Genomic DNA, 25,552 nt, shown 5'->3' on the forward strand with positions numbered 1-25,552 from the left:
AAGTCATTCTCTTGTTCGGGGTTTGACATCAGCCCAGTGTGGAGTGGGAACGTATGGATTTATCCATCTACTGAGAGTCAACCCATCTCCCTCTGATAAACATATGACCAAGCTGGATCAATGTTAAAAGCAGACTCCAGCAGTATACATCCCAAAAGGAGGACATGGAAAATTGTGAAAGGACAGATTTGTATAATCCATACTGTAGCTACATACAGTAATTAAAGCTACAGGGCATATTAGGTTAACTCTGGCCCTAGAGGCTGCAGAAAGCAGAGTGGTGATCTGATATACAGTTGAAGTTGGAAGTTTACATATACCTTTACATACGCCAAATACATTTAAACTCAGTTTTTCACAATTCCTGACATTTAATAGTTGTAAAAATTCCTTGTCTTAGGTCAGTTAGGATCACCACATTATTTTAAGAATGTGAAATGTCAGAATAATAGTAAAGAGAATGATTTCAGCTTTTATTTGTGGCTTCTTCCTTGCAGAGCGGCCTTTCAGGTTATGTCGATATAGGACTCGTTTCACTGTGGATATAGATACATTTGTACCTGTTTCTTCCATTATCTTCACAGGTTCCTTTGCTGTTGTTCTGGGATTGATTTAAACTTTTCTCACCAAAGTACATTCATCTCTAGGAGACAGAACGCATCTCCTTCCTGAGCGGTATGACAGCTGGTCCAAGGGTGTTTATACTTGCGTACTATTGTTTGTACAGATGAATGTGGTATCTTCAGTCGTTTGGAAATTGCTCCCAAGGATGAACCAGACTTGTGGAGGTCTACAATTTATTTCTGAGGTCTTGGCTGATTTCTTTAGATTTTCCCATGATGTCAAGCAAAGAGGCACTGATTTTGAAGGTAGGCCTTGAAATACATCCACAGGTACACCTCCAATTGACTCAAATTATGTCAATTAGCTTATCAGAAGCTTCTAAAGCCATGACATAATTTTCGGGAATTTTCCAAGCTGTTTCAAGGCACAGTCAATTTAGTGCATGTAAACTTCTGACCCAATGGAATTGTGATATAGTGAATTATAAGTGAAATAATCTCTGTAAACAATTGTTGGGAAAAATTACTTTTGTCATGCACAAAGTAGATGTCCTAACTGACTTGCCAAAACTATAGTTTGTTAACAAGAAATGTGTGGAGTGGTTGAAAAATGAGTTTGAATGACTCCAACCTAAGTGTAAATAAACTTCCAACTTCAACTGTAAGTATACACACCATGACACAGACTGACTGAATTGGGCCTAGGCGCTTCAACTAACAGTGTGTGAGCTCTCAGTGCGCGCGTGTGTGTGTGTTCACTGCACGGTCTGGTACAAGTAGCCTCTCTTGTAAGCACTCAGGGGGTAGAATGTGGCAACGACAAACTTCCTGTCAAAGGTCCGTCCTGTCAGCAGTCTCTGGGCCTCTTTGGAGTCGCCTGCGTTAGCATATTCTACAAACACCTGGGGGAAACACACACACACACAGATTAAGACAAGGCAGTAAAAATGCAGATCTACAATATGTACAAATCTCTAATTTGTATGGAAGTATTTAAATGACAATAGACCACTGGTTATGGGGTTAGTGTGTGTCTTACCTGTCCTTTGCCTGGGTTCTCCTTGGGAATGAGAAGAGAGACCACAGAGCCGTACTTCTGGCACTCCTCCTTCATGTCCTCCAAGATGTCTGACAACACAACAGCATCATTTTGATCGAAAGTCACATTTTCAGGGGCATTTTTGACATGTATATTTCCATGTATATTTGTTTTAAAAGGATACTGCACAATTCTGGCAATTAATATATTTTTCTACTTACCCAGAAGCAGATACAAATGTTTTTGCTCACGGTATGAAGGAAGTTAGATATACAGTGCCCTCAGAAATTATTCACACCCGTTGACTTTTTCCAAATGTTGCTGTGTGACAGCCTCTATTTAAAATATATTCCAGTTTGACTTCGTCTCTGGCCTACACACAATGTCAAAGTGGAATGATATTGTTAGTCAATAAAAATGAAAAGCTGAAATTGAGTCAATAAGTATTCAACCCCTTTGTTATGCAAGCCTAAATAAGTTCAGAAGTAAAAATGTGCTTAACAAGTCACATAATAAAGTTGCATAGACTCACTGTCTGCAATCAACGTGTTTAACATAATTTGTTAATGACTAGCCCATCTGTGTATCCTACACATACAATTATCTGAAAGGTCCCGAAGTCAAGCAGTGAATATCAAATAGATTCAACCACAAAGACCAGAGAGGTTTTCTAATACCTCTCAAAGAAATCACCTATTGGTAGATGGGTAAAAATAAAAAGCAGACATTGAATAACCCTTTGAGCATGGTGAAATTATTAATTACACTTTATATGGTGTATCAATACCCACAGTCACTACAAAGATACAGGTGTCCTTTTTAACTCTGTTGTCAGAGAGGAAATAAACTGCTCAGGGATTTCACCATGAGGACAATGGTGACTTTAAAACAGTTAGAGGGTGTTTAATGGCTGTAATAGGAGAACACTGAGGATGGTTTAACAACATTGTAGTTACTCCACAACACTAATCTAAATTACAGAGTGAAAAGGCTGCAGCCTGTCCTGAAAATGTACCCTTTATGCAACATTGCACAAAGTGAAACTGCAAAGAAAAATGGCAAAGAAATTAACTTTATTTCCTGAATACAAAGTGTTGTGTTTGGGACAAATCCAACATAACACATCACAGAGTACCACTCATGTTTTCAAGCATGGTGGTGGCTGCAACATGTTATGGGTATGCTCGTCATCAGCAAGGGAGTTTTTATTTAGGATAAAAAGAAACGGAATAGAGTTAAGCACAGACAGAATCCTAGAGGAAAACCTGATTCAGTCTGCTTTCCACCAGACACGGGCAGACAAATGTACCTTTCAGCAGGACAATAACCTAAAACACAAGGCCATATTTACACGAGTTGCTTATGTAAGAGTTTAACTTTAGTCCGTCCCCTCACCCCTACCTGGGCCCAAAACAGGGGCCCTCTGCACACATGGACATCTGACACCCATGAAGCATCGTTGCCCATCGCTCCACAAAAGCAGAGGCCCTCTGCAAGGAGAAACACTACTTCAAGGTCTCAGAGCAAGTGACGTCACCGATTGAAACACTATTAGCGCGCACCACCCTTAACTAGCTAGCCATTTTACATCGGTTACACTTACCAAGACGACCTTGAATGTTCCTGAGTGGCCTAATTACAGTTGGAATGTAAATCACCTTGAATCTATGGCAAAACTTGAAAATGCCTGTCTGGCAATGATCAACAACCAACTTGACAGAGCTTGAAGAATAAAATAAAAAAACTGCAAATATTGTACAATCCAGGTGTGCAAAGCTCTTAGAGACTTACAACTGTAACCGTTGCCAAAGGTAATTCTAACATGTATTGACTCAGGGATATGAATACTTATGTAAATGAGATATTTATGCATTTCATTTTAAATAAATTAGCCAACATTTCTAAAAACATGTTTTCACTTTGTCATTATGGGGTATTGTATGTAGGGTGAGAGAAAAAAATCTATTTCATAAATTTTGAATTCAGGCTGTAACACAACAAAATGTGGAATAAGTCAAGGGGTATGAATACTTTCTGTAGGCGGTGTAGTTCTGCAAGCCAATGCTAACTAGTGTTAACTGACTGGGAGTCTACCGGTACACTCGCAAAACTACCTCTAACTTCCTTCATACTGCATGCAGAGACAAACATTTTATCCACAAGTTACCCTGACTCTGTGTAAGTAGAAAAATGTCTTAATTGACAGAATATTGCAGTGTCCCTTTAAAAGCTAGAGTCAGCGACACAAAGTGCACAGCAGAATTGTGCAGACTTCCGCAACAACTAAGAGCGCAGACAAACTTCTCAGCTGTTTTGGTCCCACATGTACAGATACTCTGTTAGTGCATAGTCTTGCTGCTGCTCGTGGCAACGTCATATCACCGAGTCTATATATAGCCTCATCATATGGTTTAGTTCACCGATGACTCGTGGCACTGACTTGTGGTTCCACGAGCCCCAGTGTATTTCCATCACCGATCTTCAAAATGACCAACTGTAGGAGAAATTTGTTCTTAAAATGTATCGTCAGTGGAGAAGGCTGTTCCCTACCTTCATACTCCTCCTCATTGTGTAGGTGGCTGTCGTCAACCAGGTTGAGCAGGCGCAGAACAGGCGAGGGCAGCAGAACCAAGTCTTCTATGTGAGGAGCTGTCACACATTTCTTCAATCAATAGGTTTAAGAAGCCTTCTCTATGGTTTATACAGCTCCACCCAACCTCCCTACTATGATTATAATATTTTTTGTTTTCAGTGAAAATTGTATATGCATATCATAAAGACATAGATTACAAAACAGAGGAAAAAGAGGGTTGGGATCAGGTGCAGAGAGAGATAAGATTATGCTATAATGCAAGCCATCATATGAGCTGGCTGAACATGGAGGTACAGTGCCTACCATAAGAATCCACCCCCCCTTGGATTTCTTATTTTATTGGGTTACAAAGTGGGATTAAAATGAATTTGTACTTTTTTTTGTTGTCAAAGATCCACACAAAATTCTAATACATGTCAAAGTCAAAGCCAGGTCGCAGTTGCAAATGAGATCTTGTTCTCAACTAGCCTACCTGGTTAAATAAAGGTGAACTAAAACATTTTTTAAAACGTGTTAGAATTTTTTTTTGTATTTTTATGAAAAACAAAACGATAATATACCTTGATTATATAAGTATCCACTGCCCTGCGTTAATACATGTTAGAAACACCTTTGGTGGCAGCGATTACAGCTGTGAGTCTTCTTGGGTAAAAATGATTCATGCTCTGTCAAGGTTTCGGGGATCATGGCTAGACAGCAAAGTCTTAACATAGATTGTCAAGCAGACCTAAGTCAAAACTGTAACTTGGCCACTTAGGAAACTTCACTGACTTCTTGGTAACAACTCCATTGTTGATTTGGCCTTATGGTGTATGTAGGTTATTGTCCTGCTGAAAGGTGAATTCATCTCCCAGTGTCTGGTGAATGTAGACTTAAGCAGGTTTTCCTCTAGGATTTCACCTGTGCTTAGCTCCATCACCTTTATTTTGATCCTGAAAGTCTCCCGTCTTTTCCAATGTCAAGCATACCCATACCATGACGCAGCCAGCACCATTGTTGAAGATATGGAGGCAGTTACTCAATGACGTGTTACATTTTCCCCAATATTACAGCTTTGCATTTAAACCAAAATGTATTTTCCTTTGTGTTTTTTTTAACAGTATTACTTTAGTGCCTGGTTGTATACAGGATGCAAGTTTATTTTATTCTGTATATTTGTATTCTTTGCGCTCTGTCATTGAGGTCATTACAATGTTGTTGATCCATCCTCCGTTCTCCCTTCACTGCCATTGAACTCTGTAGCGGTTTAAAAATCACCAATGGCCTCATGGTGACATCCCTAAGCAGTTTCCTTGTTGTCCTGCTGCTCAGTTCAAAAGGACAACGGTATATTTGACGTGTCTGGATGGTTTAAGACATCATTAACAGCATAATTATTAACTTGCCCATGCTTAAAGAGATATTCAATGTCTGATTTGTTTTTTTGAGCCAGCTACTAATCACTGCCCTTCTTTATGAGACTTTCGAAAAGCTCCCGGGTCTTTGTTGATGAATCTGTGCTTTTTTGTGCTTTAAATGCAATCCTTGACTGAGGGACCTTACAAATGTTGTATGTATGTGGACAGAGGAGGGGATCGTCATTCAAAAATTCTGTCAACCGCTATTATTTAATTTATGTGATTTGTTAAGCCAAATTTGACTCCTGAACTAATTTACGCCTAAACAAATGGGGTGAATACTTATGCAACTATATTTTTATTACATTTGTAAGCATTTGTAGATTTTTTTTTCTCACTTTGACATTATGGAGTAGTTTGTGTAGATCAATGACAAAGAACAATTAAAATTCCAGTTTGTAACACAACAAAATGTCTGCTGTGGACTTTGTATTGGTGTTTCTGACTTACCAAAGGGAATACTGAAGAAAGGGCTAAGCAGGGCCGTCTCGGCTGTGCCTCTGTGCTTGGGGTCATTGTGAAGCATGCTGCAGGTGCACACAAACAATAATGTCAACGTTATGCACCCCTCTCTCAGGAAAATCATCACATGCATTTCAATAAGTTTACAATTTTGAAAATCACAACTTATGTTTAAGGGAGCAGAGTCAATTTGCTACAATGGATCGAATGTCTGCATTTATGCAAGTGGACTACACGTCTCAAATGTTCAGAAAGTTCGTAGCAAGAATCTTATTGACTAAAATGATTAAATGATACAGTACTGCTGAAGTAGGCTAGCTGGCAGTGGCTCGTTGTTGACTTTGTAGGCTAGCCGGCAGTGGCTGCGTTGTTGACACTACACTAATCAAGTTGTTCCGTTGAGTGTAATAGTTTCTACAGCTGATTACTCTGCGTTAAAAGAACGACAACAATTATCTTTGATACACCTATAGCTAGCTATGGCTACGATCAACAAACTAAAACAAAAATGCATATGAATGAATGAATGAATGAATGTTGTTACCTCTTGATCAGGTCTCGGAGGTGATAGACAGGGATAGCAGGACACACCACACTGTTACTGGCAAAGATATGGTCGACTATCGCTGCACTGTTGTCCTGCAGGAGCAAAGAACAGTAGGCAACATAACAGCAGGTTGGACAACACACCCATATCTGACTAATAAATGTATATTACCTAAATGTCTTATCTGTGTACAGTGCATTCAGAAAGTGCAGATCCATTCACTTTTTCCACATTTTGTTACCTCACAGCCTTATTCTAAAATGGATTAAATAATGTTCCTCGTCAATCTACACACAATAACCCATTATGACGCAGGAAAAACACGTTTAGACATTTTTACAAAAAATGTACAGAAATAACTTATTTACATAATTATTCAGACCCTTTACTATGAGACTTGAAATTGAGCTCAGGTGCATCTTGTTTCCATTTATCATCCTTGAGCATTTATGCACAAACTAAAACAAAAATGCATATGAATGAATGAATGAATGAATGTTGTTACCTCTTGATCAGGTCTCGGAGGTGATAGACAGGGATAGCAGGACACACCACACTGTTACTGGCAAAGATATGGTCGACTATGCTGCACTGTTGTCCTGCAGGAGCAAAGAACAGTAGGCAACATAACAGCAGGTTGGACAACACACCCATATCTGACTAATAAATGTATATTACCTAAATGTCTTATCTGTGTAGTACAGTGCATTCAGAAAGTGCAGATCCATTCACTGTCAATCTACACACAATAACCCATTATGACGCAGGAAAACACGTTTAGACATTTTTACAAAAATGTACAGAAATAACTTATTTACATAATTATTCAGACCCTTTTTGTTTCCATTTATCATCCTTGAGCTGTTTCTACAACTTGGGAGTCCACCTGTGGTAAATTCAATTGATTGGACATGATATGGAAACGCTCACACCAGTCTATATAAAGGCCCCACAGTTGACAGTGCATGTCAGAACAAAAACAGAGCCATGAGGTTGAAGGAATTGTCCGTAAAGCTCAAACAGAATAGTGTTGAGGCACAAATTAGGGGAAGGGTACCAAAAAATATCTGCAGCATTGAAGGTCCCCAAGAACAGTGGTCTCCATCATTCTTAAATGGAAGAAGTTTAGAACCACCAGGACTCTTCCTAGAGCTGGCCGCCCAGTCAAACTGAGCAATCGGGGGAGAAGGGCTGAAAGAGCTCCAGAGTTCCTCTGTGGAGATGAGAGAACCTTCCAGAATGACAACCATCTCTTCAGCACTCCACCAATCAGGCTTTAATTGTAAAGTGGTCAGATGGAAGCCACTCCTCAGTAAAAGGCACATAGCAAATTTACGATGAAGCATGGGTGGCAGCATCATGCTGTGGGGGTGTTTTTCAAGGGCTGGGAGACTAGTCAGGATCGAGAGAAAGATGAAAGGAGCAAAGTAGAGAGATCCATGATGAAAACCTGCTCCAGAGTGCTCAGGACCTCAGGCTGGGTTGAATGTTCACCTTCCAACAGCACAACGACCCTAAGCACACAGCCAAGACAACACAGGAGTGGCTTTGGGACAAGTCTCTAAATGTCTTTGCGTGGCCCAGCCAGAGCCCGGACTTGAACATCTCTGGAGAGACTTGAAAATAGCTGTGCATTGACACTCCCCATCCAACCTGACAGAGCTTGAGAGATCTGCAGAGAAGAATGGGAGAAACTCCCCAAATACAGGTGTGCCAAGCTTGTAGAATCATACCCAAGACTCGAGGCAGTAATCGCTGCCAAAGGGTCTGAATACTAATGTAAATGTGATTTCAGTTTTCCTTTTTAATAAATGTGCATGTTTTTGCTTTGTCATTATGGGTTACTGTTTGTTGATTGATGGGGTGAATTTTTTTATTTAAATCAATTTTAGAATAAGGCTGTAATGTAAGAAAATGTGGAAAAGTGAAGGGGTCTGAATACTTTCTGAAAGCACTGTATGTGAAGAACATATTGATCTATTAGCTACAGGTGGATCAGAGTCCACTGCATTGTATATGACAATAATATGGTAAAGAACAGTCATTTAAATAGGTGTGTTTGTGCTGGGGTGGAACAAAAGCCTACACAGTCAGTATAGTGCTCATATGCTCTCTCTAATTCTCTCTTTCTTTCTCTCTCTCGGAGGACCTGAGCCCTTGGACCGTGCCCCAGGACTACCTGACATGATGACTCCTTGCTGTCCCCAGTCCACCTGACTGTGCTGCTGCTCCAGTTTCAACTGTTCTGCCTTATTATTATTCGAGCATGCTGGTCATTTATGAACATTTGAACATCTTGGCCATGTTCTGTTATAATCTCCACCCGGCAGAGCCAGAAAAGGACTGGCCACCCCACAGCCTGGTTCCTCTCTAGGTTCCTTCCTAGGTTTTGGCCTTTCTAGGGAGTTTTTCCTAGCCACCGTGCTTCTACACCTGCATTACTTGCTGTTTGGGGTTTTAGGCTGGGTTTCTGTACAGCACTTTGAGATATCAGTTGATGTACGAAGGGCTATATAGATTAATTTGATTTGATTTGATTTAGTGGCAATACAGGCCCAGAGACGGAGTGCTGTGCTGTGGACGTACCTTCCACTTGGGTGACCTGACAGTGTCTTTGAGTTTGATGCCGGAGTACATCTCCAGCAGGATGATACCCAGGCTCCAGAGGTCCACAGTGGCCGAGCAGCCAGAATTACCCTCCGCCTCCAGCCCCGCCTGGGCCAGCGAGTTCTGAAGCTCAGCCTCCGGGGCACGGTACCCATCCGTCTGGATGTACTTCACATCCTTGGAGCACACAAAGAAAGAACGGACACTATTATACGGGCAGAAAACCACACACACCAAAGTTTAGCCTGGTCCATATAATTGTTTCCTTGTTGTATGTCAACTAATTTTATGCATAAATGATCAACGTACAAAGATGCTAAAACCAACTTGAAAACCCTCCCTTAGAGGTATGTAGCCCAAACCAATCCCTCTTCTCAACTCCACTTCACCTGGTTACCCTCCTTGAAGCTGAGTCCAAAGTCGATGAGTTTGAAGCACTCGTCGTCTGCGCTCCAGAGCACGTTGCGGGGCTTGAGATCTGCGTGGACGTAGCCCTCTCGGTGGAGGAAGGCCAGGGCCTCCAGGATGTCTCTCGCGCAGTGCTGCACCAGCCACATGGAGTGGCCCTGCTGCTGGGCACCACCACTCTGGAGGCTGCCCACCTGGCCCTGGGTACTAACCAGCAGCTCAGACACACTGACATCCAGCAGCTCTAGCAGCAGGCAGCGTGTGGCCACACCCACATGGTTGTGGTTGGTGAACACCCCATATAGCGTTACTATGGAGACAGACAGGAATGGAACAGTCAGCATAAGCACAGATTTGTTTCGGTGGTGAAGTTGGGGGCTCTGTTTAAATACTCAAAAAATGCATCCCTCCCTTGAGGTTACACTGATGTGATCTGTAAAGCAAGGTTATCACCCTGTTATAAAAACATAGAAGACTTGTCTGAGTATTCACATCGGCTTTTTTTGGTCCTCCAATAACCAGTATCGGCGTTGAAAAATCATAATCGGTCGACCTCTAGTTACAACCCAGCCATTTCTTGACAGATAGCTGAACTAGCCAATTGAGTCGTTTCAAATTTCATCCTGGCAGCTGAAAAAAAGGTACTTTTCCGATCAAGGAAAATGACAACAACAAAAATACTTGTTTCATAAGAATCCGTGATCACAAGTCATCATGTTGGACCCATTTGCATTGAGTCTATGTTCTTTTATATTCTCAAACTAACATCTGTGCCTATATGATGTCCTTCCATATGGAAGGCAAACAGTGTCATCTGTAGCACCATAGACTCCACAGATCAGCCAAAACAAGCGCAATAACTCAATGCATGCACATACTCCTATTGAATATGCATTCACCTGTATTGTGAGTATGCCTATGTAACAGTATAGACTTTACGTCCACCACCTCGCCCCGACCTGGGCCCGAACCAGGGACGCTCTGCACACGTCAACAGTCACCCTCGAAGCATCGTTAACCATCGCTCCATAAAAGCTGAGGCCCTTGCAGAGCAAGGGGAACCACTACTTCAAGGTCTACGTCACCGATTCAGCACCACCACCGCTAAAGCTAGCCATTTCACATCAGCCTTTTGACCTCCTCCTCTTTCAGCAGCAACCAGTGATCCGGGTCACAGCACCAATGTAACAATATAGACTTCACGTCCGTCGCCCGACCTCAAACGCTCTGCAAGCCAACAGTTACCCTCAGCATCGTTTCGCACCAAAAGCTGCGGCCCTTGCAGAGCAAGGGGAACCACTACTTCAAGGTCTCAAAGCAAGTGACAGATTAAAACGCAGCTGGCGCGCACTAGCTAGCCATTTCACATCGGTTACACCTATACCATCTTAATTAACCCACTTTATCAAGAGATTTACCATTCAAAATAAAGTATTACCTTTATGTTGTTATGTAGGTAGATTGGTAAAAACAAAAGTATTGTTTGGTTTTCAAATCTATGCATTATGTATACTGAATATCAGCCTAAAATATCAGCTTCCTTGACCCCCAAGAATTTGCCCTAAAAAAATCCATATCGGTCGTTCTCTAGTTATTACGATGCGCCAGTCAGGGTCATCATCATCAGGTGTTCTTTTGACGTGGCTGAGAAGGGCTTTACGACATGCCAATGAAGGCTTTAAAAACCAGCGTTGCCAGAAAAACATCTTACTATGACAGATCAGAGACTAGATTGAGATGTGTGACTTGGTTGTAATGGCGGACAGGCAATTAGCTTGATAAAAACACAGATTTCAAATACGAGGCTAAACCCTTTGTAATACGATTCATAATTTGATTCTCAGATTACCTCATCGATGACCAGGAACACTAGAAGACGAGCTCTGTAATTCCTGAGATTGTGCACAGTAACGTTACAACCATATTACAATACAAAGTTCCGTACCGATGTTTTTGTGTCCTTGGATGTCTTCCAGCACGGACCTCTCCTTGTGGTACCCGTAATCTCCGCCCTGAGCGTCCGCCAGGAACTCCTTAACGGCGGCCGTACTCGTCCTTCCCGAGCTCACCCGGTATACGGAGGCCGAGACGCCTTGCCCGAGTCGGGCCTGGACGTTCCAAATTTCTCCAAATATTTCAAACAACACCGGCTTCATTGCCTGATCAACGGTTCCGGGAGATCCTGCCATCAATACTGCGCTACTATCTGGACGGGGTATCTTCCCACTTGGATCTGATGAACTACAGTGAGCCATTGAAATGAGTGAATCAAGGAAAATTAGCTAGCTAGTTAAGTTTTAGACAGTTGCATGCAGCTGCGGGAACATAATAGCAATCGACCATCGAGACACACTGAAAAAAAAACTATCGCACGTTTCGACACTAGCCAGCACTGTAAACGTGTCTCCTCTCCATTTCTCGATCATGGAACTCAATAATACGTCAGTTGCGGGTTTCAACTTTAGCTACCAATAGCTGACATGTTAGCTACATCGCATGTGCGAGCTAATTTAGCTAACCCAAACAGTAATTTAACATGCATGCATACGGTCACCAAATAAACTACCTAAATGCAAGCATTTATTCCGAACACTTTGGTTAATCCAAGTAGTTTGCAAAAGCGAAAAGTTCTCCCTTCTTGATTTCTAGAATGGTATATTTTGCCATCGTTTAGCCGGCCATCTTCCCGGAAGCAGCAGCCATCATTAAATGGTTAGTGCTATTGGGATTATTGGGACGTCCCTACCCCCTAACCTTGAGCTCGTTTGAGTAGTCACGCGAAAGCAAACTGCTGTAGACAAGTCGAAGAGTGAAGTCAGACACTGATGTGGTTTTCCAACAGCAAGGCTCAGTGCAACATGGCGGTTTGACATTGTTTATACAAGTTTGTCTTTGTAATGTAAAAATAAACATGTCTCCAAACCCATATCACACACTCAAACTAAATATACACTGTGTACAAAACATTGGGAACACCAGCTCTAACGGCAGACTGACCAGGTGAAAGTTATAATCCTTATTGATACCAACAGTTAAATCCACTTCAATCAGTGTAGATGAAGGGGAGGATATAGTTTAAAGAATATTTTTTAAGCCTTGAGATAATTGAGACATGGATTGTGCATGTATGCCATTCAGAGAGTGAATGGGCAAAACATATTTAAGCTCTTTGAATAGAGTATAGTAGTAGGTGCCAGGCACACCTGTTTGTGTGTGTTGGGAACTGCAATGCTGCTGGGTTTTTCATGCTCAACAGTTTCCCACGTATCAAGAACGGTTGACCACCCAAAGGACATCCAGCCAACTTGACACAACTGTTGTAGGCATTGGAATCAACATGGGCCAGCAACCCTGTGGAATGCTTTCAACACCTTGTAGTCCATGGCCTGACGAATTGAGGCTGTTCAGAGTGTAAAAGGTAGTGCAACTCAATATTAGGAAGTTATTCCTAATGTTTCGTACACTCCACGTATGTGTGTACATTGTACTATCAATCGGTGAGAGAGCCTCATACCATATTCAATTGTACATATCCACTGTTACATGAATTGCAGCAAAGTTGGTTCCTGTTTCAGTCAGGTCTTCCATGACATTCACGTGAGTCAAACAAAAACTCCCTAATGATTGGTTGACAATGGAGCCTCCCATAATGCAGGTAACGGCTGTAGCTTGTAACTGTAGAAATGTACAGTCAATTAAATTACCTTTGATCACGTGGTTTTTGAAAGTCCATGCAGTTCTCTTGTAGGCGTTACATGAAGCATATGAATTCTGGTCTCCTATAAAAGCAACCAACATCTTAGACGTGGCCTGGCCCACCGTACCTCTTTACCCGTCCAAATAAAATATTGATAATTTATTGGACCAAGACACGAGCCGACAGAAAGACGCACCCGAGCGAGTGAAACAGCGCCCCTCTGATGCTGTCTGGATAAAGGGAGTATGGCATGTCATGCTTTTTCTGGCCAGACCGCATGAAATTGTTGTATGTTGTGTTTATATTTTTGCTTAGTGTAGCTTCTGCCGGCTGGTATGCAACTGTGGAAACGTTGGTTTGTCTTTGGATAGTATATCTTCGGGGCTCGTTAGGGACTGTCAATAAATTGCACAATATAAATGAGACAATATTTTCGTTTTACACACCTTTTATTAGTCTAATTTAATGCGTTCAATATTTGTATATGAATTTATACAATTTAAAGTTGGTTTGACGTTAAGTCATTGAAATGTGGAGCTATTGGAATTTTAACATATTGTCTAATTTACCAATGGTTCCTGACCAACCCCATAGGGATATTCAAAGTAAACCCAAATTTACCATGGACATTATGATTGGGTCGCATGCAGCTGCATTCCGAACTGATTATGGTCACGTTCCCCTGCTCAGACGCTGCATGCATCAACCAATGGTTGCTCCCACATAATCGACTGTGTCACTATCTAACAGGTTGCTATAACATATGTGACTTGCTGATACATAAAATACCTATCCATACATTGTAAAAATCTAACAGGCGTCAGCCACACCTGGGCAGAGGAACACGCCCGATTACTTGTGCGTTGCAAACTGTGGGAAGGTTTGAAACAAACGCAACCTTCGTTTACGTTGATCGTGTGCCCCTGCTCAGACTTTGCATATACAGGTTATTTGTTGTAGACTCATGCGCAACTATGGGGCAAAACAGACAGGGTTGGCTTAGATTATTGATAACATGTAAACTATATTTAGTCTCCAATGTTTATTGAAAACATAAATACATTTGCACAATGAGCACTTGTCTTAAATGCATCATTATAGTTGTTGGTTAGCTGGCTAGTGAATTCGAGCCATGTTACCATAGATGTGACATCAGTCAAACACCTCAAAGCAAGACATAGTATCAAGAACAAGATAAAAACTAAACGAGCCACCTCCAATTTCCATAATGGTTGCTTTTGTCATTGTTGATAGCGATCTGACCATCCAGAATCTCAGTAACACAGAGACGTCTGCCCAATTGAAGTGTGTGCATCGTCTTTGTGATGTTGTCAGCTAATCCGTTATTGGTGCTTTAGAGACAAATAAAATGTTATTGGTTGCATACACATATTTAGCAGATGTTATTCCGGGTGTAGCGAAATGTTTGTGTTCCTAGCTCCAACAGTGCAGTAATATCTAACAATATACAACAAGACACACTAATCTAGAAAGTAAAATTATGGAATTTAGAAACAACTGATCTTCAGGTCGGAAAGTCAGAGTTCTCGAAAGATGCCCAATTTTTCGATTTGGAATTCCGAGTTGGATTACTTGTTCAATCCGATTTTCCAGTTGTCTTGAACGCACTGAAGTTAGAGATTTTAGAGTTTCGAGTTCCCAGTTGTTTTGAACGTGTAATATTCACATCATCGACTGACAGATTGCTATAACATATGATGTGGTTAGCTGATACTTGAAATACATTTCCATGCGTTGTAAAATCTGACAGGCGTCAGCAACACCTGGGCAAAGGAATTCGCCAATTGTAATGCTGTCATGACCAGAAGTCTCACAAAACTTGTAGTCAATTTTGACCGTAGAATAAATGTTTCTGACTCATATCGATGCACTTGGGGTGTTTTCGAAATAAGAAGTTGGTTTAAACTTTTAAACGTGAACTTCAACCGGGTATCAGAGTTGTTACGTCCCAAGGATCTCATTTAGACTTCTCCATAATGAAAGTCAAACGTCACGTTTCTACTTCTTCTCGTACCTGATTGGATGGATAGTTGTTATCCCCTACAGATAGGGGATCAGTCTACAGTTAAAAAAATAAATAATTATAACGACGGCAATTTTTCTCGTTGGATGGTCTCATAACTATTTTACTTCCCGTAGTCTGTTCATGGTTCATCTTCATCGTTAATCTAATCTTTCTCAGTTTTCTGACTTTTTCTTCAATACTGTAAAGGCAAAATGTAAGTGAGCTGCAGGGCGTTCCCATTCGACTCGAGTGCCACGTCAAAGCGATGTAGGAGGTGTACTCGAGGGGGCGGGGCAGGGCGCACGGTGGCCAATACAATAATCTGCTGTTCGACGCTGTCCGGTCAAATTGATTCATAGACACAGCGTTGAAGGTAAGCTTATATGAACTAAAAATGTCTATTATCTTAGCTACATTTACATCGAATAATATAGTTATCCCCCAAAATATATAAACCATGTTTGTAGAATACGAGGTTTCAATTATCATCATTCGCCCCCTAGCTTGCTGTTTAGGACCACAAATGGTATGATGATGATGATAGTCATCAGTTAGGTTGCTAATATCCGTTTGTATTAGTTAACATAACCGCGGAATTATTGTTCTATATGATAGTGTTAAATGTGTAGTATTACATTAGTTAGGTAACAGAAATATCCTGCCTGGAAATAGATTTGGCGCATCAAAGAGGGACTTGTATTTATTGCATTTTAGAACACTTCCTATCTCTTGGATTGTCTGACAGGGGAAATGTTCTGTTTAGTGTCAACATAAGTAAACACCACATGGTGTCCCGAGGATATGGTTCTGGCCTGCTTATTGCAGTAGACTAGGCTTCAAGATAAAGCACATTTACGCCAGTATTGGGGTGGCAAATTGACTGCTCAGTTTCTGGGAAAATGGTCAGATGGCCATGTAATCTAGTTTGTAACAAGTCCCCTACTGGAATGTCCTCATATGTACCTAATGAAGTCACCTAGCTAATGATTTGCTTGAAGAAACATGGCAGGCACACCTGTGTCATTATGGTACCACAGAGATCAATGATATACGTGTTTGAGTTTATTTTATTTTTACAGGGACAGTGCACATTAATCAACGTTTGAGTAAAAGTGCCGGTTTTAGCCAGCTGGCTCATTTTCAACCGCAGTCCCTGGGCAGGTTATTAAAAACAATTTAAAATACAGAGAATAGCAACATAGGACGAGCAAGACATAGCATACAGACATAGCAACAGAACAAAAAGCAGCAAGACAAATTGTTGTATGACTAAAATTCAGATAATACATTGTACCATTTTGTAGTCATAAATATGGCCATTGTTGAACCAGAGAGCTACCAACATCTATGTTTCTATTTAGAACAAGTGTATTGAAATGACGCTGTACAAGTGTTTTTATATCCGATGTGACTCTGAATCTCACAATACGTATCCATTGTTTTGGGTGTGGTAGTTGTCAGAGGAGTTGTGCCCAGTAATGTGGTAAACTGTCATGACTGTGTAGGCTAGTTACATATTCCTGACACTCACAACACTTTCCTATTCTGTTCTGGGTGTGGTAGGGTAGATTCCCTAGAGGATATTATCTTAGCCCTTACCCAGCAGTGTGATCATTGTCATGGAGAGCACCAGAAGCAGACTGGCCCATAGGCTAGCTGAAGCCGGCCAGTCTCACCTTGTGCAGTTCTGGGACGAGCTGACCCCTGAGCAGCAAGCTGAGATGACCTCTGACTTGGAAGCTATGGACTTCCAGGAGATCAACAAGTTCTTCCGCAGCGCCATGGAGGTGTCGCACAGCAGCAAGCAGGAGAAGATGGATGCCCGCATGGAGCCAGTACCCAGGGAGGTGTTGGGCAGCGTGACCAGGGACAGAGACTGCCTCAAGGACTGGGAAGAGAAGGGTGAGTTGGCTGGTACAGGGGTTCCCATTTTGGGGGGGGGAGTTGTTGGGACAAGACCAGGATCAAGTACTGTATGTCAAATTCATGAAAACTCCAATCTTGATTTAGCTTGAAGTTGACACTTTTGTCACTCAGTCATAATGATGCATTGCTTCAGCAAAGCCTGAAGCAGTTTCTATTTAGCTTTATAAACAGGAGCTTATTTCATTCAAGGGATTGAGTTCCACCGATTTACAACAACCTCAATTATTTTATATGCTACCAGGAAATGAAACAGGCAGACGGGGAAATCGTATCAGGTTTTATGGTGTGCAATATGATTTATATAGTGTGTGTGTGTGTGTGTGTGTCTTCTCAGTTACACAAGGGCATAAACTGAGGTCAAACCTTATGCAACACTCCCAGGTGGTGGGATGATCATTGCTGCAGGGCTACTGAAACTAACCCAACTAACATGTATCTGGTAAACTACTTCAAACAGCACAGTGACAGGCAGCAGCATGGAGGATTTACTGGGATCAGATAATGCCAATCCTGAGGTTAAACAAGACCGTGGCAACCGTTACGTGACCTGGCAACCCTTAGGGTAAAGGGGGTAAACCATGATGGCTTGTGATGTTGAAATGGCCAAGTGGGGTCCTAGATTTTATTTCACAAAGCACCGTCAGTGCCATCTAACGACTAGATGCACGATATATCGGCTTCAAGATAAAGCATATTCATGATGTATCGGTAAGCATACGGAATTGGCCAATATTAGCAAAACAAGCTGACGTGCATACCTATATAATGTAGTTAGATGATGTAATGACGCCACAGAACAAAAGCAGAAAAATACTAGGCGCACTTCGAACAACTAAACGAGTTCAAGTCGAGCAGTCATTTGAAAGAGTAAGAATATTTTCAGCGCGACAACTCAAAGGCCAAATCCATTAATGCCAAGATAATCTTTCTCTGTCGTGGATGTTGTTGGCATTCGTCGACTGGTTGAGCACTTCAAGCCACGGTACACAATACCAACTAGGCGCTACATTTCGAATGTTGCACTACCAGAGTTGCACAGTATTGTTGAAACGCACATCCCTGAGCTACTTGCTTTGGGCGTCACTGCTATTAGATTCACGACTGACATTTGAACCAGTGACGTCAGCCCTGTGGGTTTATTGAGAACATCGATTCAGTCACACCATTCCCTTGTCCAGTTTCTCATTCTTCATGATCTAGGAAATATGGAGTTTGTTTGAGAAATTTAACTAGCGTAGCCTTGTGAAATAGACTACTTCCTTGGAGTAAAACCTCTAAATGTTTATCAGGCCTAACCTGTAGCCAGGGATGTCCAGCCTGAGGGATGAAGGAGGAGAAAAGCGAGAGCTTCTGGTTCTGCTTGGGACGTAAATGGGCTGCTGCTCACTGTGCCCTCACTCATGAGGTCATCCAGCTCTGCGTCAGTTCTTAAGTGTGTGTGTGTGTGTGTGTGTGTGTGTGTGTGTGTGTGTGTGTGTGTGTGTGTGTGTGTGTGTGTGTGTGTGTGTGTGTGTGTGTGTGTGACGGCAGCCATCATCTACAGCAGCAAGCTAAGGATACATGCATCCAAGGTGTATGTATGAGTCAGGATAGCCAAAGCCTACAATGGCACCTCCCAGTCAACTCTCACCACTACTTTAAGGTCTCAGAGCAAGTGACGTCACCGATTGAAACACTATTTAGCGCGCACCACCGCTAACTAAGCTAGCGTTTCACATCCGTTACACTTAGGACCCTTGAGTGTGTACGTGGTGTGTGCGTATTTATGGGCTAATCACTGACTCCCATAGCAACAGTTTATTGTAAGATAATGTAGAGCTGTATAATAAGGGTGTTGTTGACCTGGTATGTTTAGATAGCTCAATTACAGTCAGTCAGTCAATCTCTATGGGTTATTCTGAGTTTATCTTGCAGTTTCACCTGCAATGATTATCAAAACTCCTTGCCAAGGTAGATTATACTTTAGCCATAAAAATTCCATAGTGTTCTTGAGTTTTGGCAACCATCACAAGTACGTTTAGTTTGAGTTCTATTGCTTGAATAAGCTACAGGCCTATTGTTTGTACCATATTTCATAGTTCTACAGTTACCATGGTTCCCTAGCAGGAGCCTAAGCAGAGGGCCCCTGTACATTTTTGTGAATGGTTTTAATTTATGGCATTTTTTAAAACTTGTGTTTTTTTAAGAATGAACATTTAATATGTAAGGGATAAATGGTGACGTTCTGTACATTACCTTATGCCTTTTCGGAGTTCATTTTTTCCAAGGTAATGTACAGAATGTAGGCATTTATCCCGCTTATACCACAATTGCCAAATAAAACAATATGAAAGCACACATTTACCGGTATACATTTTTTTTTTGTAAATCTATACATTTTTATAAGCAAATTCCTACTTTCTTATCTTTTGGTTGCTATAGACGCTACCCAGTCAGTCATTCTTTATGTTCCGTTGCAATACTCGCTGGTAAAGTTCTTATCCCTTGCTTGCTAGCTACGGCTAACAATCACGACAGCCAGAATAACAGAAAAGTTGCTGTTTTTTATTGATATTCATTTGTATACATCCAGAACTATGAGCTGATAATGCCCAATTTTTGCCCCTGCATAGCGAGAAAAGTTTGCCTTCTCATCAGGACACTCGAAACTGTTCATTACGAGGAGCTTGCATTGCTAGAAGCTAAATAATTCATTTGTTACTAGCAAACCTGAATAAAACATCAGTTGCTGAAAACAGCTGGTCAAACTAAATGTGGGAGGAATTGACACCACAGTGCCACTTGCGTCATGACTGCATCAGTAGGAACCATTCTGGAGTGTGCATTAGTTCCGTGTAACGCACCGTGTATTTGCATGGCTATAGTTCATTCTTACATGTTCTATGTGCGAGCTGCTTTTGAAAGCAAAAGTCGAATTGAAAACCGTTATTAAATTGTTGAGTTCCATTTTCTAAATGGCAAGCTTTTTTTGGTTAGCTAAACGAGCAGGTCTGTTTGTTTGGTTTCCAAGGCAACTACTGTTGAATACATTTCTACTTGCAAATGAACACATTTCTAGTAACAAATGAGGCAAATATTTTTATAACTAAACCAAGATATGCTGTGGTCGGTCGTTTCCAGCGGGAACAGATGAGTCACAGGGGGAAGAACAAGCAAGGAGGTGGGCAGAGCCAAGCACTCTCTAAGTGAGATCCTATTGGCCCGTCCTAGCATACATCTGCATATTTACGTTGGGGAACGCTTACTCTGAAATGCGCGTGTGCAATAACTCATTCGTCTTTGCACCTTCTAAACAACGCATTTATTTATTTTTTGGTAAAGGCTATAAAACCTAGTCCATTCTGTTAATAACATATTCTAGTTTTGGGAACAGAGAACTCTGAGATCAAATTTTCATCGATGAGATTTGCACAATATAGGCCAAAATCCATCTAATTTCATCTTCTAACCACTGCCCGTCAGTGGGCTTCATTTCACTACCATATTTGCTCGTGAGTGGAAACATCAAGCGGATGCTTCATATTTATATATCCAGTGAAATATCTGTCTCGTTGTTCTGTGGTAGAGGTGTGCAGTGATGTAGATCGTGGGGAGGGCATAATTACAAGGCTGCTCTTTAATTATTTTTGAAACGTGGAGTGATTTCTGGCACCATGTAACTGCAGTAGCATCATCCAAGTGGGTGCTTAATTTTGTTTGTCGTGAAGGAGTAGCTAGCTAGCTACAGTTGAAGTCGGAAGTTTACATACACTTAGGTTGGAGTCATTAACTCGTTTTTCGACGACTCCGCACATTTCATGTTAACAAACTAGTTTTGGCAAGTCGGTTAGGACATCTACTTTGTGCATGACACAATTTTTCCAACAATTGTTTACAGACAGATTATTTCACTTATACTTAATTCACTATCACAATTCCAGTGGGTCAGAAGTTTACATACACTAAGTTGACTGTGCCTTTTAAACAGCTTTGAAAATTCCAGAAAATTATGTCATGGCTTTAGAAGCTTCTGATAGGCTAATTGACATCATTTGAGTCAATTTGAGATGTACCTGTGGATGTATTTCAAGGCTAATTGACATCATTTGAGTCAATTTGAGATGTACCTGTGGATGTATTTCAAGGCCTACCTTCAAACTCAATGACTCTTTGCTTGACATCATAGGAAAATCAAATGAAATCAACCAAGACTTCAGGGCAAAATATTGTGGACCTCCACAAGTCTGGTTTATCCTTGGGAGCAATTTCCAAATGCCAGAAAGTACCACGTTCATCTGTACAAACAACAGTACGCAATTATAAACACCATGGGACCGCGCAGCCGTCATACCGCTCAGGAAGGAGACGAGTTCTGTCTCCTAGAGATGAACGTACTTTGGTGTGAAAAGTGCCAATCAATCTCAGAACAACAGCAAAGGACCTTGTGAAGATGCTGGAGGAAACCGGTACAAAAGTATCTATATCCACAATAAAAACGAGTCCTGTATCGACATAACCTGAAAGGCCGCTCAGCAAGGAAGAAGCCACTGCTCCAAAACATCCATTAAAAAAGCCAGACTACGGTTTGCAACTGCACATGGGGACAAAGATCGTGCTTTTTGGAGAAATGTCCTCTGGTCTGCTGAAACAAAAATAGAACTGTTTGGCCATAATGACCATCGTTATGTTAAGAGGATAACAGGGAGGCTTACAAGCTGAAGTACACCATCCCAACCTTGAAGCACAGGGGTAGAAGCATCATGTTGTTGGGGTGCTTTGCTGCAGGAGGGACTGGTGCACTTCACAAAATAGAACATCATGAGGAAGGAAAATTATGTGGATATATTGAAGTAACATCTCAAGACATCAGTCAGGAAGGTAAAGCTTAGTTGCAAATGGGTCATCCAAATGGACAATGACCCCAAGCATACTTCCAAAATTGTGGCAAAATGGCTTAAGGACAACAAAGTCAAGGTATTGGAGTGGCCATCACAAAGCCCTGACCTCAATCCTATAGAAAATGTGTGTGCAGAGATGAAAAATAATGTGTGAGCAAGGAGGCCTACAAACCTGACTCAGTTACACCAGCTCTGTCAGGAGGAATGGGCTAAAATTCACCCAACTTATTGTGGGAAGCTTGTGGAGGGCTGAAACCTGAAACATTTGACCCAGGTAAAACTATTTAAAGGCAATGCTACCAAATACTAATTGAGTGTATGTGAACTTCTGACCCACTGGGAATGTGATGAAAAAAAGAAAAGCTGAAATAAATAATTATCTCCTATTATTCTGACATTTCATGTTCTTAAAATAAAGTGGTGATCCTGACTTACCTAAGACAGGGAATTCTTACTCTGATTAAATGTCAGGAATTTTGAAAAATTTAGTTTAAATGTATTTGGCTAATGTGTATGTAAACTTCAGACTTCAACTGTACCTACTACAAAGTACATGGGCTGCAGGGGCTTAGCTCAAACTTAAACTGACTGAGTTCTACTATGGAAAAGACAAGACAGTGGGACACCTTTGAGACAGCGCTTCCTGCCTGCCTCTGGACTTTCTCTCCCAGCTTGACCACTCTCAGATCAACATTCAAGCCATTAACTTTGTAATAACTGTCCATCTCATGTGGTTTTTCTAAATATGTTTTTTTGTTCTTTGAAGCGCTTTCAGATTCTGAAATGTAAATTTATGATATTTACATGATGTAAAATAAATGATAGTTTTGTACATTAACTGTTGTTCTATTGTCTCTCCCAGGTCTGCGGTGTATCTCCCAGAGCAGCGTGGCTGTTCTCCTGCTAGCGGGAGGCCAGGGGACCAGGCTGGGGGTTTCCTATCCTAAAGGCATGTACGACGTGGGCCTGCCCTCCCACAAGACCCTGTTCCAGATCCAGGCAGAGAGGATACTGAGGCTGCAACAGCTGGCAGAACAGAGACATGGAGTCAAGTGCTGCATCCCCTGGTGAGAGTGGGACTGGCAGATAAGGGCATAATGATACAGTATGGGGGATATACTGTATAGAACATACAGCACCACAGCAAACTGACCACAAAGCACTGTTTCTCAATCTAGTCCTGAGGAGCCCATTTTTGTTTTAGCCCCATTTGTGAAATCACAAACAAGCCATACAGTGTTGTTATTGTATCAAAAATAAGTTGTTCCCCCTCTGTTCTCCAGTTTCATCTGTCTGATTTATTTACTAGACCTAGATAAGGAGCCTTCAAAAAGTATTCACACCAATTGTCTTTTTCCACGTTTTGTTGTTACACAGTGGGATTAAATGTGTCTTTTTTTGTCACCTGTGTACACAAAATACTCGGTCAAAGTGGACGGAAATTTAGAATATTTGTAAAATACTAATTTATCTTGATTAGCTAAGTATTCAACCCCCTGATTCGATAAATGTTAGAATTCCCTTCCTCAGTGATTACAGCTCTGAGTCTTTTTCAGTAAGTCTCTAAGAGCTTTCCACACCTGGATTGTGCAACATTTGCTCATTTATTATTTTCAAAATTCTTCAAGCTCTGCCAAATTGGTGGTGGATCATTGCAAGACAACCATTCTCAGGTCTTGCCATACATTTTTAAGCAGATTTAAGTCAAAACTGTAAGTTGGCCAACTCCACTGGTAAGCAACAGCAGTGTAGATTTGGCTTTAGGTTATTGTCCTGCTTAAAGGTGAATTTGGTGGAAAGCAGACTGGACAAGTTTTTTTTTTTTTTTTTGCGAGGATTTTGCATGTGTATAACTCCTCCCAAAAATGTTTTGCAGTATTTAGTGCCTTGCTGAAAACAGGATTCCTGTTTTGGAATATTTTTTTTATTTAATTTTCTACCTTTTTATTTAACTAGGCAAGTCAGTTAAGAACTAATTCTTATTTTCAATGACGCCCTAGGAACAGTGGGTTAACTGCCTATTCAGGGGAAGAACGACAGATTTGTACCTTGTCAGCTCGGAGATTTGAACTTGCAACCTTTCGGTTACTAGTCCAACACTAACCACTAGGCTACCCTGCAGCAGGTATCACGTGGGTACGTGGCTACCCTGCCGCCCAAATTCTGTACAGGATTTCCTCATTTCACTCTGTCAACTAGGTTAGTATTGTGGAGTAACTACAATGTTGTTGATCCATCCTCAGTTCTCTCATCACAGCCATTCAACTCTAACTGTTTTAAAAGTCACCATTGGCCTCATTGTAAAATCCCTGAGGAGTTTCCTTCCTCTCCTGCAACTGAGTTAAGGACACCTGTATCTTTACAGTGACTGGGTGTATTGATACACCATCCCAAGTGTAATTAATAACTAATTAATTAATAACTTCACCATGCTCAAAGGGATATTGAATGTTTGGTTATCTTAATTTTTTTACCCATCTACCAATAGGTGCCTTTGCGAGGCATTGGAAAAACCTCCTGAACTTATTTAGGCTTGCCATAAAGGGGTTGAATACCTATTGACTCAAGACATTTAATCTTTACATTTTTTTTAATGAATTTGTAAACATTTCGAAAACCATAATTCTACTTTGACATTATGGGGTATTGTGTGTGTAGGCCAGTGACAAAATCTAAATTGAATCAATTTTAAATTTGGGCTGTAACAACAAAATGTGGAAAAAGATAAGGGGTATGAATACTTTCTGAAGGCGCTCACCTGAATCTATCAAGGAATTGGTTTGATCCCGGAAAGGAGCAGGATTATAATTCCCTGTGGAGTAGATGAAGGAAGTCATTAAGACGATTCAGAAGTGGGTTGACTGAAGGAGACGTCTTGCTGGCGTCCAGGGTTGGGCTGCTCTGTCTGTAATTAAGGTCAGGGGTCAGGACTAATAGCTCACCATGAGATGCCAGGTGACATTCATTCCAGTCATAAGGAAGTACTTCTGGTTTTGTCTAGTCATGGGTGGTCAGTGTCATTTAAGATGAGGCCTTTTTTTCTCCTCTCTTTTCCCATCAGCATGGTATTATTTCTATTACAGCATATTGTCATGTCATTCATATTCCATTCACAGAGTTCAATGTAACATTGCTAAGATTAGGCTACTACATGATACTCTAATGTTCCCTATACCCATCATGAAGTTTCTACAACCTAGCCTATGAATGAAAGTTACCAACATATGTGCACACAGTTTGAGAAATGTTTTTGAGGTGAGACAGTGGCACATACAATTCCGGCTTGCACCCTCTTGCCTGCATCTAACTGATATAGGGTGTAATCATTAGTCCAACAGTTGCAAATGAGAGTTTCTATTGGCCAAATTAAGCTATGTTTATCCCCATTTTTGTTATGTTTGCTTCTGTTT

At 41.2% G+C, this 25,552-nt stretch overlaps 2 protein-coding genes across 4 annotated transcripts in view; one reads left to right on the top strand and one right to left on the bottom strand.

Annotated features, from left to right (window-relative positions):
* Positions 1 to 1,128: 1,128 nt before the first annotated feature.
* Positions 1,129 to 12,338, bottom strand: LOC123996798 (serine/threonine-protein kinase Kist-like). Its single transcript, XM_046300502.1, has 8 exons — positions 11,562 to 12,338; positions 9,598 to 9,926; positions 9,188 to 9,385; positions 6,599 to 6,693; positions 6,043 to 6,119; positions 4,153 to 4,251; positions 1,603 to 1,691; positions 1,129 to 1,465 (listed from the first exon to the last, which is right to left on the bottom strand). Exons 1-8 carry the CDS (start codon positions 11,869 to 11,871, stop codon positions 1,319 to 1,321), a joined length of 1,344 nt encoding a protein of 447 aa, XP_046156458.1. The 5' UTR covers positions 11,872 to 12,338; the 3' UTR covers positions 1,129 to 1,318.
* Positions 12,339 to 15,457: 3,119 nt separating this feature from the next.
* The window catches only part of LOC123996797 (UDP-N-acetylhexosamine pyrophosphorylase-like), a 30,833-nt gene continuing 20,738 nt past the window's right edge, over positions 15,458 to 25,552 (top strand). Inside the window, exons 1-3 of one of the 3 annotated variants that reach the window (XM_046300500.1) lie at positions 15,458 to 15,712; positions 16,903 to 17,241; positions 23,005 to 23,209. In XM_046300500.1, the coding sequence (XP_046156456.1) occupies positions 16,959 to 17,241; positions 23,005 to 23,209 (488 nt within the window). In that variant the 5' untranslated portion in view covers positions 15,458 to 15,712; positions 16,903 to 16,958. The remainder of the gene's footprint in view (positions 15,713 to 16,902; positions 17,242 to 23,004; positions 23,210 to 25,552) is intronic. The other 2 variants (XM_046300498.1, XM_046300499.1) reach the window with 2 other exon arrangements.

This window comes from Oncorhynchus gorbuscha, linkage group LG15 (assembly GCF_021184085.1).
Source record: "Oncorhynchus gorbuscha isolate QuinsamMale2020 ecotype Even-year linkage group LG15, OgorEven_v1.0, whole genome shotgun sequence".
NCBI lineage: Eukaryota > Metazoa > Chordata > Actinopteri > Salmoniformes > Salmonidae > Oncorhynchus > Oncorhynchus gorbuscha.

Coding starts and splice junctions, on each gene's coding strand:
- LOC123996798 (XM_046300502.1), bottom strand. CDS start 11,871: ATGGCTCACTGTAGTTCATCAGATCCAAGTGGGAAGATACCCCGTCCA. Junction 6,694..9,187: donor TCAGGTCACCCAAGTGGAAG/GTACGTCCACAG, acceptor TTGCTCCTGCAG/GACAACAGTGCAGCGATAGT. Junction 1,692..4,152: donor CAATGAGGAGGAGTATGAAG/GTAGGGAACAGC, acceptor TTGTGTTGTCAG/ACATCTTGGAGGACATGAAG.